The following is a 21,016-nucleotide window of genomic DNA, read 5'->3' as shown; positions in this document are numbered from 1 at the left end:
CTTTATCTATTGAAAATAAACAAAAAGTATGAGACGAACTCATAAATACATAATTCATATTTATGTTTTTATATGCATAATACTTTATCGATAATGTAACTTGCATTAAAAATAGCGTTTTTCGATTAAATGTGATTTTTAAAAATAGTTCATAGAGTCGAAAAAGTTTTATTTTGTATGAAATAAAACGGAAACCAGAATGTTCTCAGCAGAAGAAAATGAATATCGGCATTAGATTTTTAAAAAATGAAAACAAATGTGAAATGTGTAAATCACTGTGTCCACTGGGGGGGGGGGGGGGGGGGGGGGGGGGTCCATGCCCCAAGCTCCTGACTGGTTCGAGGGGTTAAAGATTTTGGTAAAGTTGAGATCAAACTGAAGGTAAACATATGATATAGAATTATATAAGTCACAGGGGAAGGAAGGAAGGGTTGAGGTCATGTTCACTCTGTGTATTACCGAATATATTTCATTATTTATACTGGCAGTCAGGCATTCATTAAGAAATTGCTTTTTCTTGGAATAGACGTCAGATGAAAAAACCAAATGAATACGATCACACTGATTAAAGTCCCGGTATGCTAATGTCAATTAATGCATTGGGATATTTCTAAATTTAAAGTACACGATTTGTGATGCATGCATGAAAAGCGATAAGGCTTCTCTCTTGATTATTAAATTAGTCAGATCAAATTTAAAAAATAGTTATGAAGATTCTTTCAAAACAACACAGTTCATTCAGTTTGGGTCTAAAATTAAATAGTTTATGAATAAACGTCATATGCCATGAACAATTTTTGAAGAAATATTAACCACTCTCGATACCTATCTAACGTGATGAACTTTTTTTTTCCGGAAATATTTGTTCATGCTGAGTTGGTTTTTCTTTTTGTTCTTCATAAGAAACGTGTTTCCGGTTCCGTTAAAAACAAACCAGATGAGAAGTTAATTTTCCGTGTCATAATTTTCATTCATAATTAAATTACATGTGTTCCATATTGTGAATGAAAATGGAATGAAATTATAAACAGATGAAGAAGAAAATGTTTTCCAAATTTTCAAATATCCTCCATAATGCAGTGGAGGCGGTATGTCAAGCTAATTAATTTTATTCCCACCCCCTGTTTCGTTCTTGTTGAAGCTGTTCTAAAACCGATGACATGATTGCTAGTTGCTTTTTTTTCAATGTTTCTAAAAAAAACCATTCTGTTAATTATGTCGTTTGTTTAACTATCCCGAATTTCACCATTCTTAATTACCCTTTGTGTGTATAAATAAATGCGTCCACAACAGGCACTTGTTTCTGTACTAAAATACACCCCATACTATAATATTAACACAGGGCATCAATCTCCAAATCTCGTGGGGTAGTCCTAGTACCCTCTTCTGTGAATTCCAATTATTTTTGCTTTCAACAGAAAGGCATCAGAAAAATGTTTAGAAAACAAGAGCCAAGAACATAACATTTTAGAAAGTCCTAGGCAATCATACGGTATATCAAATTTCATATACCTATAGGCTCGTTCCATTTACTAGATCTTTAATTTGATGATATCAACCATTATGCTCATTCAAGGAAATCAATGTTTTTGAAGTTTAATGTGTCAACAGTGTTACTGTTGGGCTAAACGCAGATTATTTAGTTTAAATAGAGAAGAATATTTGTTTGAAAGTCAAACACTTACACCCTGCCTATTCAAATCATAAGCTAAATTAAACTAAACTTAATGTGCTCAGTCATCAATTAAGACGTCATACTTATAAGTAGAGGAAGTTTTGTCTTCAAAAATATCCCAGCTGAAGAATGATTATTTAGTGATTTTTTCAAATATACATATTACCATTTAGCGATGCTTTGTAATGCAGGCTTTGCCCACCTCTCGCTCTTTAGGTATAATTATTTCAAATTTATTTTAAGTAACTTAAGGCATATTCAATTAGATAATGGTTGAAAAGAAAATTGAATAGCAGGAATAAAATGAAGTATATATATGAATGATAAAAATGTTTATTTTTTGCATATCTATTTAATTTACCTGAAGTCAAAAGACTGTATATATTAATATGGTACCAATCAACAATGTTTAGACTATGCCTCAGTCATTTACTTTCAAAATTTTGCAGCTTGCACCTCAGTTATCTCTGAAGGAAGAGTTTGTGCATCACTGGAAATCAGTGACGGTATTCTTCATGGATAATAAAGGTATGTCTTTTTGAGTGACTGTAAATCTATGGTGTATTTTTTAATCTTAAAGCCTGTGATCAATATGTATAATTATCATAATAATATTATATAATGATAAATAAGAAAATATGAAAAAAATTTACATTATACTAGTTTTTGGATGAATAGTTAATTCATCTTCTGTAGATTTCTGTTATCTTCTGTGGAAGCCTTTTTATTGACGATAAATGAAATTATGATGCTATGATGAGGGGAGAGTTAATAGAGTTGTTCTGGCAATGAAAAAGACTAGTTTCTCATCACAAAATTCTTAGGCTATATATAAACTAGCTATCATTCTTCATGAAACAGCTTTAGGTGTACAGATTACTCCAGCTACCATTGTACATGGGTGAACTCAGTAATTAATATAAAACAAAATAACAGTTCGTGCATCAACCATGATAGAAGTACATGTACTGGTATTATATTGAATGTAATCTGGATTTTTCATGTGCAGATTGATTTCATTTTGACAGATGACTTGATATTAAGACGTATGTATATCATTATAGGTCAGAAGCTGCCAATCGATCAAACACAGATTCCTGAGCATCTTGAACAGATGGTGGTTTTATTGAAAGAGGAAGAATTGAATGCAGAACTGGACAGCACAGGGCCATGTATGGAGTACCTTCTACAACACAAACTACTAGATACTCTGTACTCACTGGGAAGGACTGATGTAAGTACCAAACTAGTACAAGACTGATGCAAGTACCAAACTAGTACAGGACTAATGTAAGTACTAAACATGCTAATACATGCTAATGCAAGACTAATGTAAGTACCAGAATAGTACAGAACTCATGTAAGTTCCAAACTAGTTTAAAATTAATGTAAGTAGTGCAAGACTGATGAAGGTACTAATCTAGAATGGGAATAATGTAAGTAGTACTAGACTGATGATGGTGTCAAACTAGCCAAGAACAATTAAGACTAATACTTGTAAAATTTTTACTTATCTAAATTTACAGCAAAACAAATTCAGTAATAGTTAAAAGTCTCAACTATTTTAAATATTTACCATGCAACTAGTGTATAACAGTTCATAGTAAAATGTACACTACAGGTATATACATGTTAGTTGTACAAAAATGATAAAAGTACACTACAGGTATATACATGTAAGTTGTACAAAAATGATAAAAGTACATACTAGTACAAATGTAAGAATGAGAAAAGCATTGGCACATTTACATGCATCAACTAAATTATGGTATAGAGCAGGTGTAAGAGATAGCTTCTGTGAATGTCATTTAAACTCACACAAAACTGATATGAATTAAAATTAGCACAGGGCTAATGTGTATGCCTCTAGCAGCAGAACAAGCATCATGTTGTCATTATTATGCCCTTTTGATGCAGTAAGTTAGTGTATTAATGACCAGTTTGGACCTGCCTCTAGATACTGGTAAATTTGTGATGGATATATGTTCCTTTTATCTATGTAGAACCTCTTAACTTGTACCGATCAGCACCCCCATTGGGACCAGTACTGACTGTCTGAGGCATACATATGTTGCTGTAAGATGAATAGAAACTAAGAAGATTGTTTTAAAAGTTGACGTTTATCAGTTGATTCATTATATTTTAATTACCCATACTTCAAATGTGATGCAGCTTAGACACTGGCTTCTGGTTTTTGTGGTCTCCAAAAAAAGGAGCACATAGAACAGATGTAGAACAGCCAAAATCTGGAATCCTTTATCTATGTTAATAATAGCAATGAAAGCATGACATTGTGAATTACTAATTTACTAATTAACACTAGTGTAATTTAGTAATTAACACAGGATAAACATGAGTTAGGCGATTTTACAGTAATAATAGCACAGGGCTATAAAGTTAAAGTTATATAGTTAGACCCTAGTCTGAAATTTATTGTGACGATTCTGTCATCTAAAACATTGTTAAGGTACATTCTAATTGGGAGATTATAGGCGTATGATGATTAATATTCCCACTTGATAAACCTGTCACTTCTGGTGACATTTTCTATCACGGATTGTGGAACACATGAAATGTTCTTAATAAGGTTTGAAATTAATTAAAACATTGTGGTTGAAGAAAAAGAGAAATGTGGTTTTTGTCTTCATGAGGTGAATAGAAATATAATTGATATTTCTTTTAATTTTGTGATTATCTGAAAAGGAAATAGACTCTTTTGCCTGCACATGTACAGGTCGCTTTAGACAACAGAGACAATAGAATTAATAATGTACTGCTGGTTTATCAATTGGGAAATTTTTATTTGAAAGAATCATGCATAATCAATCATGAAATTTATTTTTAAAGAAAGGTTAAAATAGTTTGGTTTTATAGGTGTTTGTTGTTTGTTAATTGACCGTTATTGTTGTTTTTTTTTATCTTATTATTTTTTTTTCTTCATATTTCTTCATCACATTTTTCTATGTCGAAGATTGAAAATTGTTGATGTTACATTACTTCATATAGAGGACCCCCACTCTCTCAAGGTTCACGACTGCTTTGTGCCCTGAAAGTGGGAACAACTGCTCTATGATTAATCATATTCTCAAAAAGTCTTCATTATTTTTAGCTTTCTTTGAATTAAAATAATAGAATCTTACAAATGTTAGAAAAAAGTATTTACAGATAAATTATGATATAGAGTATGCTAAATTTTGGTGAAAAAATTCTCATAATCAGAGTTAATGTAATACACTTGAGTGACTTCTAAGGGACATGATTGTAAACATGAATAGGTACTTTAATGATTTTGGTGAAAATATCATGGCTATTTGTAAACTAATTTATTTGATAATGTACTAGCTTGCTGGTATTTATAAGTTCTGACATCTTTTCTAATTGCAGCATCCTCCTGGAATGAAGCAGATTGTTCTACAGTTCTTTACCAAGTTACTGTCAAGACTAAAGCAACCAATCCTGGCCCACGTCAGTGTTCACCGTGCTGTCAACGTAAGTTACATACAAATGTACTTCACTGTGCTGTCAGTGTAAGTTACATTGTTCATCTTGCTGTCAACAGAAGTTACATTGTTTATTGTGCTGTTAACATAAGTTAAATTGTTGATTGTGCTGTCAACATAAGTTACATACTTCATTGTGCTGTCATTGTCAGTTACACTGTTCATCGTGCTGTCAATATAAGTTACATTGGTTGTTGTGCTGTCAGTGTAAGTTACATTGTTCATTGTACTGTCAACATATTAAGTTAAATTGTTTATTGTGCTGTCAACATAAGTTACATACTTCATTGTGCTGTCAATATAAGTTACATTGTTTGTTGTGCTGACAGTGTAAATTACATTGTTCATTGTGCTGTCAATATAAATTACATTGTTTATTGTGCTGTCAATATAAGTTACATACTTCATTGTGCTGACAATGTCAGTTACATTAGTCATTGTACTGTCAAGATAAGTTACATTAGTCATTGTGCTGTCAGTGTAAGTTTGTTGTTCATTGTGCTGTCAACATAAGTGACATTGTTCATCTTGCTGTCAATATAAGTTACATTGGTCATTGTGCTGTCAGTGTAAGTTTGTTGTTCATTGTGCTGTCAACATAAGTGACATTGTTCATCTTGCTGTCAATATAAGTTACATTGGTCATTGTGCTGTCAATGTAAGTTACATTGTCCATCATGCTGTCAGTATAAGTTACATTGGTCATTGAGCTGTCAATATAAGTTATATTGGTCATTGTGCTGACAATGTCAGTTACATTGTTTGTTGTGCTGTCAGTGTAAATTACATTATTCATTGTGCTATCAATATAAATTACATTGTCCCATGGCTGTCAAAGTCAGTTACATTGTTCATATTGCTGTCAATATAAATTTCATTGGTCATTGTGCTGTCAACATAAGTTACAATGTATATTATGCTCTAAATGTTTGTTACCTTGTTCATTAATTGTGTTGTCAAAGTATGTTACATTGTCAACAGGCTGTCAACATAAGTAACATGATTGTTCATTGTGTTTTTAACGTAAGTCAATGGTACTTTGTTCAAGCAATTTACTGTGCTTGAAGGTTGAAATGCAATTTAATGTAACATGATAAACTCTATTGCCTTCTTAAACATGCACAACTATCAATTTTATCAAGCAAATCATTTGTTTAAATAAGGTTATTTTTCAAGTTTCCAAAAAGATGATCATTTATTAGGTTAAATCATCATTACTTTTTCAGCGATTGGTGAAAGCATGTGGTGAAGTTCAAGCTGCTCCAACGGAATCAGAGGAAATTCAGTTTTTGTGCACTGTGTGTTCATTAATTAAATCTACGCCCTATCTAGTCAATTTCTTCATTGAGGTGAGAATAACATTTAATCTTTGTGAATGTTTTTTTTTTCAACAGTCTACATAATATATATATATATGGTTATTTATTTGAAACGAGCCCTGGCATGATTAGACTAGGGTAATTTGTTTCTACATTTAACATGGATTTTTTAAAAATATTTCCCATTATTACCTTTTCCTGCTGACCTAAATTTGAATTTAAAGCCTCTTCTAATGATACTCATCTGCCTCAAGACATAAAAATTATATTACTTATAAGAATTATAAATCACTAGCATATGATCCTTTTGAAAATAACTGACACGTATAACAGGAAGTTAGTTGATAAACAGTTTGCATGACATTTGTTGCATTCCTGGGGAAAAAAGTGCAATAAAATTATTACATTGAAATTTGATCATGTCCATTAAATCAGCTTCTCCTTTACACTAATTATGTTAAAATGACATACAAGTAAGGAACTAAGGATGACATCTTCAATAAATCGTTTATAACTCTGACTTATGGGGAGAGTTTGTAACTTATGGGGAGATAGGGAAAATTCCCGGAGACAATCGCAATGAAATCTCAAGTTGACTTTAAAATTTATTACAGGTAATTGGTTCTAAGAAGACAGCAGTCTCTTTTTAGTATTCTGGCTCTTATAACAGTGTGTGATTTATTGCATTTGTACAAGAATGAATTTGATAGGTTAATTAGCAGCACTCTGTGTACACGTATCAATTAGAGATCTGTAGATTCGGAAGTGAACAGAAAATATAAGGTTAGCCTTCGATTTAGACCATGTTTTGCAAAATTTCTCACTGTAATTTATTCTGTATGATGTCATAATTGATTTTTACCCATTTCAATTGCATATAAAAAGCTATAAAAAAAGAGAGTTATTATTGCCAAAGGGGTTTAAACATAAAGAAAATATAGTACATCAGAATATTATTGGTTTTCATTTATAAATACATGTCTTTTCCTCCCTTGCCAAGGCACAGGGATAGAAAACAGACAACTCATTGGGTATAGATATACCATCTCAAATCATGAGGGATCCTGCATACCTTAAATAGTGTGTACAAATAAAAAGCAAATTTGCAGCTTTCTGAGTCAGATGATAAGCTAATGAGCAAAAACTCAGTCGCCAGGAATGTAGAACTTTATCATGTTTACCATGTCAAATAAGTGAGGATTTGACGGTTTCATCTCAAAACAGAGTTAACACAATAAAACAAAGAATATACAGTTGTAAAGATAAATTAACAACCCTCATTCACTTAGCATGATTACAAATTGATTTACTGTGGTATTGTTTGAATTCTTAATAACCAAGTGAATCAGCAGGTATTAATTTCACATTTGAATGTACAGACAATGCTATTCATAAATTCCTCATAAGCATACATGTTTTACATGTTCAGCATACATGATTCTTTCAGAGACAGATATTTTTAATATGTTGTCTTTGATGATTAATGGAGGCTTCCTCTTATTTGATCACAAAATTTACAAGGCCAAAACATATGCATCACATGCAAAGCATACAAATTGCCAAGTACATATCCATGATAGAACCAACAGTTTTTTTTAGTACCGGTAAATTAGACTTTCAAATAACAGTTTTCCATTTCACCTCTTGGTTTTTATTTTGGTTTTTTTTTTTTTTGGGGGGGGGGGGGGGACTTGTAAATAGCATATTACTTTCATTAGGGGAAAAAAGAACAAACTATATTAATAATTTGGTCCTTTGTTTTTAAGTATCAAGGCGATACTTGTATTGAGAATAAAAATCATGAAGCCGAACAGTGTGTTCACAAAACATAAATACGCATACCAGTACTCATTTAGTTTTTTTTTCATTATAGGTGCCAAAACTCAATTCTGATGCGAGGAAAACTAGTCTTACCAAAGATGCACCACCTCTGGAGGCTGGAGCTGGTCACATGACACAACCTGCCAATTCGCCTGACACACACACCACACACAGTACTAGCCCCAACACTGCCAATGGTCCATGCAGCACAGGGAGAAATTTCAGCCTCATGAACTCATTGTTAAGCCTTTCACACAGTCCAGTAAGTTCGTATCAAATGATATTTTATTTTTATCAGTTTGCAAACTTGATATAGGATGCAATTCTTAAATCAAGTGAACATCTAGGATATTAATTAGTCAATTTCCTCCTTTACTCAACAAATCATGTGATGAAGTATATGCGTAATTATTTCTGTTTAAGAATATTTAATTTTTGGTGTGCAGTTGCTGGGATAGAATGAATTTTTTTTTCTAAACCACTCAAATCAACAAAAAATTGGAGGTACTTTCTTTTAAAGAGTGATTTATAACCAAGTAGGTCATATGAGAGAGAAACAGTGAATTAGTTATGAAGATATATGTACCGGTAAGTCAGGAATACAAAGTTATGTTTATGACTATGATTTCAATAATTTAAACAACACGAACAAATGAGTGTACTTGCATGTTCATTAATTTTGTTTTTTAATTTTAAAGTTATTATAAAATCAAATCATGATTGACCTTAATCTCATAATGACTCCATAATTAGGGTTTTTCCAAAAGTACGTCACACAATGCATCATGCTTCTCTTTGGCACATGTATTACAGAAAAGGATAAAACAAAATTTGCACAATCTTAATTTAGATTAGTAAAGAAAATATTTGTTAAGATTTCATTTAATAATTAAAATGATATTTAAATAAAATTGCTCAAACGTAGTATATCTTTGTGATATTGCCACATCATAATTTTTTTTCTTGTTTAATGTTTTATTTCAAAGTAAAATACACAGTTGAAAAGTTTAAAAAGCTCCAAACTATTACACAATATTTTGAAACATATTTACCATTAATATAAACTTTATACTTGTATAACTTCTGTGAAAAGTTTGAGAACGTAACTGTTGATTTTGTTTATCAATGTGTTGCTCTTCACTTTATCAAAGAGAAAAAAGCCCCAACTGGAAAATTAGATGGAATATATATGCATAATTGCTTTGACTAATTTATTACAAATCACCAGAAAAGGTATTGAAATTTATATATCAAACTAAAGTGAGAAAAAGGGATAAGGATGCCTTTAAGAGGGTTCCAGTGTTTTGTGAAGGCATATATGCCTTGCTTATAAATAAAATAGATACAAGTAGTAGAAAAATGGGTGGTCAGAAGGAAAGTTTAAGCTTAAGCATCTTAAATTATTACCAATGCTATACAACTGTGCTCATGACTTGATTGATTGCAAAGATATGCATGTAATGATATTTGTTTGTATTCATTAATAAATGATCATTAAAAAGTACTTCCTTGCCCTTTTTCATCTGCGACCATTTAGATAAACTGAGTTTCTTGCCCTTTCATACCAGTCAATAATCATCCTAAAATTCACCACCTCATGGTGCAAAATATCATTTTATTCATTATTTATAGGATTTTTAGGGCTGATACTATAAAATTATGTAAACTACACAGTAGTAAGATTGGATTTCTTTTAATTCCAAGATTTTTACTACATCAAATTATATGTCTGTTACAATTATTTTTATTTAACTATTTAAATTAATGTAATAGAAACGATATTAGAACACATGATTTGAACATATTTTATTTTAAATCGGCTTATAAAATGATATTGAGCATTATTTTGCACTTTCCTTAAAAGATAGAAACCATTACAAAGTTTCTTTAAAAAATTAAAGTCCACAGTGAAACTTGCATCAGCTAGACTTTATAGGAGCATTTCATTGTTGTGTATTCTGATGCAATGATTGTAATTGATTTGGTATGAATCAATTTGAAAGTAACTCCAAAAATGAAAATGTCTGCTGTTGCATGTACATGCATTAGTATATTTTTCAAATCATTCATAATGATTATTTTTTCATCCATCTTTAATAGTTTTTATAGAAGCAATAATACCAAATGTCAGATTTTTTTTTTTTTTTTTTTTTGCAAATTACTGGTCTACTTGAATTAGGATTCAAACGTAGAAGGAAATGGTCCACATATGCCAAAAAATATTGATAATGAATAAAGAAAGGGGTCTAAGAATGTTCTGTTATGAAACATTATTTTTAAAACATAATTAGTTATGATCAGATCTTTTCAACCTGAGCTATTTTCGTAAATTATTAATGAGAGGAAATGAGATTTTTTTATGTTTTTGATAATTTGTTGCATTCTAATGAGGCACCTGTAGCACAGATGCAGCCATTTTGTAAGATATACAGAATTCAGCCCACAGTTTCCTAAAATACAAAGTTAATTGAAATAGATTACATGTGTATATTTTAAGTTGAAAATTTAACATTAAAATGATTGTTTTCATTCAATTCTTTGTCTAAAAATATTTCAATGATTTAATCAATTAATATTTAATTTTTGTTTTAAGAATTGGTATCAATTATGAATAGAAATTCCTCTAAATCCAATCCAATTATGTTCCAATATAAGTCTTGTATTTTTTAATGTACTGATTTCACTACTAAATGAGCACACCATGGGGAGAAAAATCATCTGTACATGTACAGATGTATTGCCATTCTCTTTGCATATTATTATGAATTTATGATATAAATATGATAACTTACAGATATTGTTATGTTAATCTGTAGGTTTTTATGACTTTTAAATTTGTGTTTAACTGAAATACTTGACAACAACACACCTCTTTTTCAGGACAGTCGCGTGGCGGTGAAGGCATGTGAGGGTTTGATGCTGTGTTCCAGTCTGCCGGAGGAGACCGCTGCGTCATGTATCATACATGATACAAGGTTCTGTACAGAGATGACTCAGCGACTCATAGAGGCATATCTCAAACTGCCTGCTTTTATCAGTCCAGCAGATCTGGAGAATGCTGAGGCAAAATGGGGGTTAGTCTGAGTTAACTAACTTGAAAGGACTATGTGCGGTATTATGCATTTTTTGCCCCCAAAATTAAAGTTTTATATAGAGCTTTAAAAATAAGGTGGAAGATAGTTGAAATCAAATTGAAAATAAGTGTGTAAAAGGTTTTTATTACAGCGACATCATAATTGTAGAGATGACGTCATGAAGACAGTCTTACTTTGTAAAATTGATGGTTTGTAGCAAAATATGGGTGTTTTCCGACTGAGAAACATCGAGCGCAGGCTTGCTCAAGTACTATATTTTAGTATGATGTGTATAATTATTTGAACAAAAACATATGTTAAATTTGTACTTGAGCAGACCTGCGCTCTATAATTCCGAATGCAAAATATAAAGAAAAAAATGACAATATTTTCATTGGTTTGCATTTTTGCGGGAATTTGGTCATTTATGTGACGTCATAGATAAACAGGAATGAGCAATGGTGACTAAAATCAAGATTAAAATGATAGGCATCCTCTGTACTATGATTTAAAAAGATTTGATTTTTATACTATAGTATTTTAAAATTTGTTAAAATTGGGGGCAGATATTTGACCATACCGAATATAGTCCTTTGATTCAGTTATAACTTAAGAACTCAAAAAATTGATATCATGTTGAAAGTCAACTTTGAGTTGGAATTAAGCCCCAACCACTTTATTTAAGAACTTTTCAAATCCTTCGACATCTCAAAGTTTTTCTATGTCCCGTGGTGTTCAGGGTTTGAGTATTTCATATCATGTTGTTGAAATGATGATGAAGTTTCAAATAGGCATTATATATACTGATATATATCAGAATCTACCATGATTTTTTTGATGGATGAGGGTATGACAATGAGTTGTGTTTTCTTTTTCTCAAGTAAAGGGCTAGAAAAACACAACCAGTTTATGATCTGTCTAGTTGCATAAAACTTTAGTTTAATTTTCACCAATCATTGAAGATTCATTTTAATCCTGTTTTTATCTATAGATATCATAGATAATATTGAAGAGTCTATTCTTTAGGAATGTTACACATAATACAGTTATTAAATGTGGTTTTGCAGTGCAAACCCTGTCTTCATTAAAAGGTTTTTGTAACCTGTGCAATATTTTTTGTGACAGTTTGGACGTGATCACAGAAAGCGAGGATCACAAGACTTTTCTAGGAAAGCGCCATCTAGTGAGCTTCCTGTCCTGGTTGGATTACTGTGATCAGCTGATCTCCATCGCTAATCCAATGGTGGCCAAATCTCTGGCCAAATCCATCAGAGAACTCTTCTTGAACGTCATAATGGAACCCTCAGTATTACAAGCGTAAGGGTATTAGTTTTATGGAATACTGTATACAAGGTTATTTTCGCCCCGTGTAATGTTCGGCCTTTTACACTTGCAAACGGTTTCGCCCCGTCTTGAATTCACCCAGATGCATTTGTGTTAACAGAGATATTATCTGTAATATAGAGTTTGCCCAGTCTTAAATTCACCCTCTGACGAGGACGAAAGGGGCAAAAATAAAACGGGGGTGAATATTTCCCTTTATACCGTAGGTAATCTGAGATTCAGTAGCAGCCTCTACTTATAGATGTTTATCTTTACAAATATTTCATTAATTTCAGTACAGATGATTTCTTTTATAAAATGCAAAGGAATACAATGTTTTTGGATAAGAGAGGCCATTATTTTGAGATATGTATTAAAAACATGTATTGTTATATTTGTGAAACATTTGTATATTTAAAGGTCAGAAGCAGGGGCAACTCTAGCTACAGCCTACCTCAACCGATGTTTGAGAACTGTTTGCTCCCCAGAGCTTCTGTCAGGTTGGTGTCTAGAAATGTGGCTCCTTTTACTGATCTAAGATCATGTAAATATGTTGAAAGTAGGACAACGTTCAAGACTACAAATTAGGTTTTAAATGACTATCAAGCTTAAAAGATATATCTGGTAAATCCTTAATGAGGCTCTGGTGTGGAAAATTACCTATTAAACTGACCCAGTACATGTACATTAATATAGATATAAAATTGAAAGAAAATGAAAAAAAAAATTATTTTGAAATACATGCAACTTTTTGTAAAGTGGTAATGATTTATTTATTGACTTCATATAATTGTAATACTAATACAATGTGATTTGATAATAAATGAATCCATTGATATCGGATATATACAATTTAAGATTATGCAAAGGAGATGATCTTTGATGAAAACTATGGCAAAAGTTTTCAGTGCATGTTACCTGTACTACATATTTATATTTATTATTACTTCATCATGTGCAACATACTGCACGGAAGTTTTCAATACTTAATTGGCATATACATTAATAGCTTGATTTACTGCAGTGTCAGATCCACCACTCTGAATACTGATTGGAGCGTTTCATTTCTGGTTAACAGAGTTCTGTTTCTTCATTCTGGGACATGAGAGGTTGCCCGAGCAGATAGGAGAGACAACTCCAGAAATCAGGCATCGCCTCATAGAGCGCTGCAATCACCTGTCTGAGGAGGTAAAAAAGTTCATGAAAGCTCCACGACAAATTCTATCTGTCTAACCAGGCAGAAAATGACAACAAATCTGTTTGTGAAAATACCGGTATATGTACATGCATATCTATCCAAAAGTAGAGAATTCCACTAAAAAGTTATGTATTACATGTATTACTGAAAAAATAATGCAGTCACCTGGAGATAGAAAAGTACAGCAAAAATCTTTAACCAGTTAATGTCAAATTAAGACCTCCCATTTTTATGTATTTTTTATTTGATAGGTAAATTTTTTATCCAACATGTCTGTGTTTTCACTTAATTCCGTACCAAAAATCATTTATCTTAATTCATGAGGATATACAAATGTATGTATTGGTATGTTCAAAACTGTTGCAGTGTACATTTGTATTTCGTATTAATTTTTGTTCTTCCTTCAGTTGAGTCTGGTGACCCTGAAGCTGTTTGACACGCTGCTACAGAAGGATGATGAACACATCATGCACAATCTAGTCCTACGTAATCTGTTGGGGAGAAACTACTACAAAGTAACTCCAGTAGTCTCTGAGGAGGTGAACAGTGCACAGGACAAGGAAGATAACTCTAAAACACCAAACGATACATCCCTGGGCAAAGAAGGTAACCAAGAGTTTTTCCCATCATTTGTGAAATGATTTTAATCATTTGTTTAAAGAGAAATATAAAATTATTTTATAACATTAAAATTTTTAAACACGAACAGTATTGTTTTTGTATTGAAGGCAACATAGGACAAGATTCAAAAAAAAAGCCTAGTCTTAATCGTTCATCTAGTCGTACAGAAGTTCACAAGATTGTCAACTGGTGAGTTGGGATTGGGTTTATGTTGTGTTTTAAAGGAGCTCAAAATTTGCATTTGCATAAACATGTAACCTTTTTATTTGTGCAAGTCATTCTTTGCAGTTTGAAAAGTTTCTAAAAGCATACAATACTGGACGTAATTACTGTGTGTAGTATTTTTTGTGATTTAAATTGTATTGCCCCCAAAAAGTGAAAATTGGATCATTACAAATGACCATATATTATTACTTATTAGGTTAGTTACTGACTCACTACGGAAATATATTGGGTTGATCAATCTCATAGATGGCGAGGCGAATTCCTCTGCCTATAATGCCTTACTTACCAGGCTATTATTGCATTTCAAACACAATCTAGCTATAAGCTAGACCCCCAGACCCCCCTGCTACTTGTTTATTTCTTCCTTCTACTTCAATTTTTGGAGACAACCCTGGGTTACGTATTGGATTGGGGTAACGTTGTATCATCTAGGATGTTTTATATAGATTGTATTTTTTTCATTGTACATAATATGATTTCAATGATAAATAAGAATTACATGTATTTTGTAGTTTCCTTGCCTTATTACCAGAGCAGTTGAAATCTAGCTACCAAACAGCTGACAGTGGATATGACATGTATTTACGAGATGCTCATAAACAGGTACAGATGACAACCAGTTTCTTATGTCAGTCAGTTGGAGGACTGAAACTTAGTAATTGCAGACATTTTGATGAAAGGATGTCTTTCCATGTAAAACCATATGCTAGGGTTATTCTGCGCTGATCTATTTTTCCTAATTTTCTCAATAATTTTTATGTCACAAAAAATATACTTTAAGACGAGAAAAATTAGTGGATACTTAATTAAACTACAATGTATGGTATTATCATTTTTGATTTGTATCAACTGTTGTGTGCTTTAAAATTCAAATTGAAAAAATCTCTTGTCCCCCCAAAAAATGGTTTTACAATAGATTTACATGTACATGTTTTTTTTGCAAATTTGTATCCTCACAGATATGATGTATGAGATTTGTCCCAACTTGTCACAGCACTTTTTATTCAGAATATCTGAAATGCCTCTTGAATTTCTTTATCCATTAATGTACTATTTTCAAAATACATGTACATGTATAGTTTATGACACAATTGGCCAAGTTACATTTATTGGCAAGCTAAGAAAAAAACAAACAACTGAAGTTTTTGAATTTTTGTTTTAAGCTCTATATTGTATATACAGAAATTTTAACTGAATAAATTTAACTTTTGTAGTACCGCCACATATGTGAGATGACAGACCCCTGGTCTTGGCCCAAAGAACCAGTGGTCATCAAACGCTTCGTGGTGGACGACTTTTACGAGGGGGCCTTCCTGAGAATGCTACTGGATAAGATGTCTCACTTACTGGAACAGGTGAATATAGCTCCAGCAAAGTCTTCCAAATTATGTCCTGTGTAACTGATAATTTTATTTGTTGTTTTAGTCCACAGCATATCATTGATATTTTAGTGTTTTGATATTACGTTACATGGTCTTTTGACTCAATTCAAAGCAGGTTAAGAAAAAATCTTTCTCCGTTAGTCTACAAATGAGTTTGTACTAGTTTACTTTTGACAGAGCATAAAACAAACATTATTGCCTTTGTAAAAGAAAAAAAAAATCATTTTTTAATTTTTAATAAAAACTGAAAAACATTTAGACGCATGATTTTTAGGGAAAAATAAAGTATTTGTCAATGTGTTGTGCATTTTGGCTGGGGAAGACAGCCAATCAAAAACTCGTTTATTAACTTCTTTCCATTGTTCATAAGCATAATATTACAATATTCTGCCTTGGTATAAAATAGCATTTGCGATTAAAATGCTCATCGCTAAATATATGACATGTTTTACAGAGTTACCCAGTCAACCTTCAGCTGACCTCTGTGGTGGCGAGGCTGGCTCTCCTTCCCCACCCTAACCTCACGGAGTACCTCCTCGACCCCTTTCTTCCAGTCACTGATGGAACTAGAACTCTCTTTGCTGTCTTCCAGAAGGTAACATCCAGGGGATCTTTCAGCTAACTTTATTTATTGTCATTTGAAGATTTTTTCATTACTTGATTAGAATTGGTGTTATATTAAAAGATGAGACACAGATATGATTGGAATAAAACATATTCTACAAAAACATTATTGAATAGAATATGCTGATATAAACTTGTTTAAGATGATGATGATCTATTGTGGATTTGAGTAATATTCAAAACAGAATTCATTATAGATAAACTGAGAAGGGATGATGTAAAGTTGACATGGTTTCCAAGATACAATGTAAAACTGCTTTTGGTTGCATACTTCAGCTTTCCAGTGAGATTAGAAACAAACTTCACGCTCAGAGTGACCTCAGCCAACAGCTGGTCAATGTCCGCCGTCAGCTGATGGGAACCAGTACAAATCTTCATCGGTGAGAACTAGTTTTTACTTTCATGTGTAATAAAGCGTTCTTAAATTGTAAGTAGATGATCAATGTTAGGAAATTTAGCTTGTATGTAAATACAAAAAATGATTTCAAGAGATTCTGTCTGAATAGATAAAAGAGTTAAAATTACGTAATTATAATCAAGAATCTTTATAAGAGAGATTTATCTCAAATCCTTCATACTAAATTTTATCCATGAACTGTAAATCAGGACATGAAACAAAACAACATAAGCTTGAATATTTTATGGGAAAACTAAGCATGACAAAAATATAGGTTATGATTTTGATTTTCCTTTATTAACTTGATCTCAGAATTATTTTGTGCATCTTGGATTTGGAATGACCATGCATTATGTTATAGTGGATGATAAGCATGTTATGATCAAATGTAACTTTGTGTTCTTTTGACTTGAAGTAAAAATCCATACAGAAAAACCACCAGATATCAGATCAGGTCTTTCTTTATTCACATAGTACTATGCTAGTGTATTCAGACAATATTATAGCTACATTAAAGGACTCCATATTGCATGCAAGAGGAATTGCAAGACTATTGAATTCTTGTTGTTTTTACTAACAACTTACTAGTACATATATCAAGTAGCAAATAGGTCTTACATGTATCTTGTAGCTTTCGAACATGTATTTTCATATACATTATATATTATTCTATCATTTTTTTTGTAATACAGTAACATCAGTGATATTGGGATTAGAAGCTAACAATGCAATAAACCATATAATCATGTATGATATTTATACCTGTGTATATCCTCTAACTTACCTGTAGCCTGCGGCCCAGGCCTAAGTTCTGCCAGGGGTAAGTCCTATATTCACTCTGTTGTCGCTTAGCACCATTCCTTCTGGTATATGGGAACAGGGTAGCACCATTATAAGCCTTGCACTGAGTTGGCATTGTTTGGGTCCATTGCTGATGAGATCACTATTACTGGAGATTCTCCCACTGATATAAGTATCACAGATGCTGACCCTGCTTCTTCAATTCTTCAAAGCCCAAAAAGTATACAGTACTTGCAATTGATAATAAAATTCAAGGACATACAATATTGGACAGATTGGTATGTACACAATGGGTCTGGTTACTAGGATATTGAGGCATTTACAGAGAGGAAGCTCGAGAGATACAACCTTTGTGCTTCTGCTTTGTATTATCTTGTGAAACTAAATAATGCTTTGGATGGAGGAAAATAATTTGACTTAAGTCTAGACATTGTCTGTGAACACATTTTAGGATGGAGACAGCACATGTTACAGTGAAGGCAATGCTTTGTTGATTAACATTTTTTGATGGGCTTTTGAGTGATTGGTGTCCTTTACCACATCAACTTTCTTTGCAACACAAGACCTTTTTTGATGGATATAAATGTCATTAAAATATGGTTTGACAGGGTACAGTATACAGAATGATAATAAAAGTTGTAATTTCTCCTGCAATTTGAAAATATTTTGAATTCTTTGATGAAACTCAAAAAATGTGTACTTTTATGTTTCATTTATAGCCTCAAAGAAATGATTTATAACCTTATAGGATTTTCTCAAGATACAATCTTTGAAGTTGACGTGAAAATTCATTTTCCTTACACATGTACTTATGATTTTGGTGACATTCCATTGATGATGAGAAACTCACAAATTTTTATTACCGGTATACACCAACTGCTTGCACAAATATTTGCTATCTGCATTAAGCTTTTGACATCAGGCATCAACTTCCTGCTATTGAATGACAACTTGCTTCACAATATACATGTTCTTTGTTTACATATTTTGGAGGTGACCATATTATTGTCATATGGTTGATTTTTATTCTTAGTCTACATTTGCTCTTGAAGGCTATTTTTTCAACATAGATTGAAAGAATAATCATAAAGTTTCAATCTTGTAGAATGCAATTTATTTCATACTAGCATGATGCCAAAAATGCATGATTTGGGAATGATGTGTAGTCTTTAACTTATTTTATTCATGATCATTAATGTTTATTTCCTTTCCCTAAATTTGTGCAATCTTATATACCGGTATTCAGTTTACAATATCTCTCTCTCTCTCTCTCTCTCTCTCTCTCGTGTATTTTATAACAGCTTAACTACATTGTTTCTCTGTTTTAAACAGATATGAAGACCAAAATCAACTAGAGGCTATCATAGTCATGGAAGAGTTTTGTAAAGAGCTGTCTGCAATAGCATTTGTCAAGCATCATTCTGAGGTGAACAGACCCTCATGATGGCAGATCTCGGCTTCAATTTATATAAATATACATGTATATATATCATGAACACAAATTTTTTATGACTCAAAATCATCTATGCAAAAAGATTTGCATGTTAAAAAAGCATATGTTCAGATGTTTGTGAAATTGGCAATATACACTTAATATGATATATGCACTTCTACATATAAATTTCTACAGGGCTTGTTGTAGCTAGAGAGGTTTTGGTTGCCTTGGAGCTTCTGTAGTGCTATGAAGGGATTGTTTGTAAAAGGAATTTTAGTTAACAGGCTGATATTTCCTGTAACTTAATTTTATTATTGGTTGCTTGAAATCCATGGTTTGTGCAATACATTTAGTGAGATACTATATACAGGGCTATATTTGCCCAATCATGATGTAAAATATTTCGCCTCTAACACAATTTGGGCGAAAGAGAAGTTTCTTGGCAGTTTTCTCTATATTTAATATTTTAGTTAAAAATTTGCCCACTGTTTACAGTCTCAAAGGTGAATGGAGCAATCATAAAAGTAGGCGGATATTTCCCTGTATACGGTATGTCTCCTGCTTATTGGGATATTTATTTTTCATGTTAATTGTATATGTTCTCTGAGGGATGACATATTATTCAATAATTGTGCTGATTTTTTTTTGTTTTGCGGTATTGATGAATCACAATTTTTGTTGAAGATTTCCCTGTGTGCCAAAGTATGGTTGACACAAGTCTTCCAAATCCTAAATCAATCCAGCAATTTTAATGGTATTTTACTAATGAAAAAAATCATTTTGCTATTTGTACTTTTTATAAATACTTTTCCAATAGAGAGTATTTTGAAAGTTTTGTTATAGATTTTGGATTTTTGGCATAATATTCATTTGTTTTTGCATTTTTTAAGTTCTTTATATGTATATGATGAGTTTACATTGTAGTTTGATACCATTTCTCAAAATTGGATCAGCTTTTAAGTTTGCCCAAAAAATCTTTTTTTTTATCATACCAATACATGTAATGGTATGATTCTTATTCATGGAATGATGGTAAAGAAACACACGGAAAATACTTGACAGGTCACCAGTCAAATTAAATTTAGTGAAATGAATTAAAAATAAATTAACATGCACCAGAAAGTTACTTAAGTATTTTTTGAAATTGTATTCATTTTCATTATTTTAAATTCCATTCTTGAAAAAAATGCAACTTAGTTTTGATTTTTTTTTTTAGATTTATTAAGTTTCATATCAATTGTTTAAATACCATCTTTATTTTTAATATAGGTGTATGTTCCTTTCACCAGACAAATAAAGAAAAATCTTTTGATACAGATTTATTTAGAGTTTAATTACTGGTTTATATATATAAAAGTAATACCAAATTGTTGTGAAAGTTCATCTGTATTTACCATACCTTTGAACAATGGTCAGATGTATGCAAAGCTTGAAAAGACATCCGATTTCTAGTCAGTATTGCATTTATACTCTGTATTCTTTTACAAATATGTATTAAAATCTACTTATACAGTATATCATCACAAGAAATTAAAAGAATAAAATCTATCATTTATTATATTAATTTTCATTTATGTTTTTAGAATAATGCAATGTTTTGGTAAGAGAAAAATAAACAACT

The 21,016-nt window shown here is 31.7% G+C and overlaps 1 protein-coding gene across 3 annotated transcripts; it reads left to right on the top strand.

Annotated features, from left to right (window-relative positions):
- The first annotated feature begins 932 nt into the window (after positions 1–932).
- Positions 933–20,955, top strand: LOC128180634 (FHF complex subunit HOOK interacting protein 2A-like). Of its 3 annotated transcripts, none has more exons than XM_052848778.1 (18): positions 933–1,088; positions 2,125–2,203; positions 2,740–2,909; positions 5,060–5,164; positions 6,402–6,524; positions 8,368–8,577; positions 11,196–11,389; positions 12,515–12,706; positions 13,133–13,212; positions 13,791–13,900; positions 14,318–14,516; positions 14,639–14,720; positions 15,269–15,359; positions 15,971–16,111; positions 16,593–16,733; positions 17,039–17,142; positions 17,950–17,979; positions 19,293–20,955. In XM_052848778.1, exons 1-18 carry the CDS (start codon positions 1,032–1,034, stop codon positions 19,402–19,404), a joined length of 2,220 nt encoding a protein of 739 aa, XP_052704738.1. In that variant the 5' UTR covers positions 933–1,031; the 3' UTR covers positions 19,405–20,955. The 3 variants fall into 3 exon arrangements, with proteins under 3 accessions (XP_052704738.1, XP_052704737.1, XP_052704739.1); XM_052848777.1 differs by lacking the exon at positions 17,950–17,979 and adding an exon at positions 17,575–17,613; XM_052848779.1 differs by lacking the exon at positions 17,950–17,979.
- The last annotated feature ends 61 nt before the right edge of the window (positions 20,956–21,016 follow it).

The sequence above is a fragment of the Crassostrea angulata genome, chromosome 4 (assembly GCF_025612915.1).
Source record: "Crassostrea angulata isolate pt1a10 chromosome 4, ASM2561291v2, whole genome shotgun sequence".
Classification (NCBI taxonomy): domain Eukaryota; kingdom Metazoa; phylum Mollusca; class Bivalvia; order Ostreida; family Ostreidae; genus Magallana; species Magallana angulata.
This window is presented reverse-complemented; position numbering and strand designations above follow the sequence as displayed.

Coding starts and splice junctions, on each gene's coding strand:
- LOC128180634 (XM_052848777.1), top strand. CDS start 1,032: ATGAAGAAGAAAATGTTTTCCAAATTTTCAAATATCCTCCATAATGCA. Junction 16,734..17,038: donor TCTTTGCTGTCTTCCAGAAG/GTAACATCCAGG, acceptor TGCATACTTCAG/CTTTCCAGTGAGATTAGAAA. Junction 17,143..17,574: donor ACCAGTACAAATCTTCATCG/GTGAGAACTAGT, acceptor TTTGACTTGAAG/TAAAAATCCATACAGAAAAA.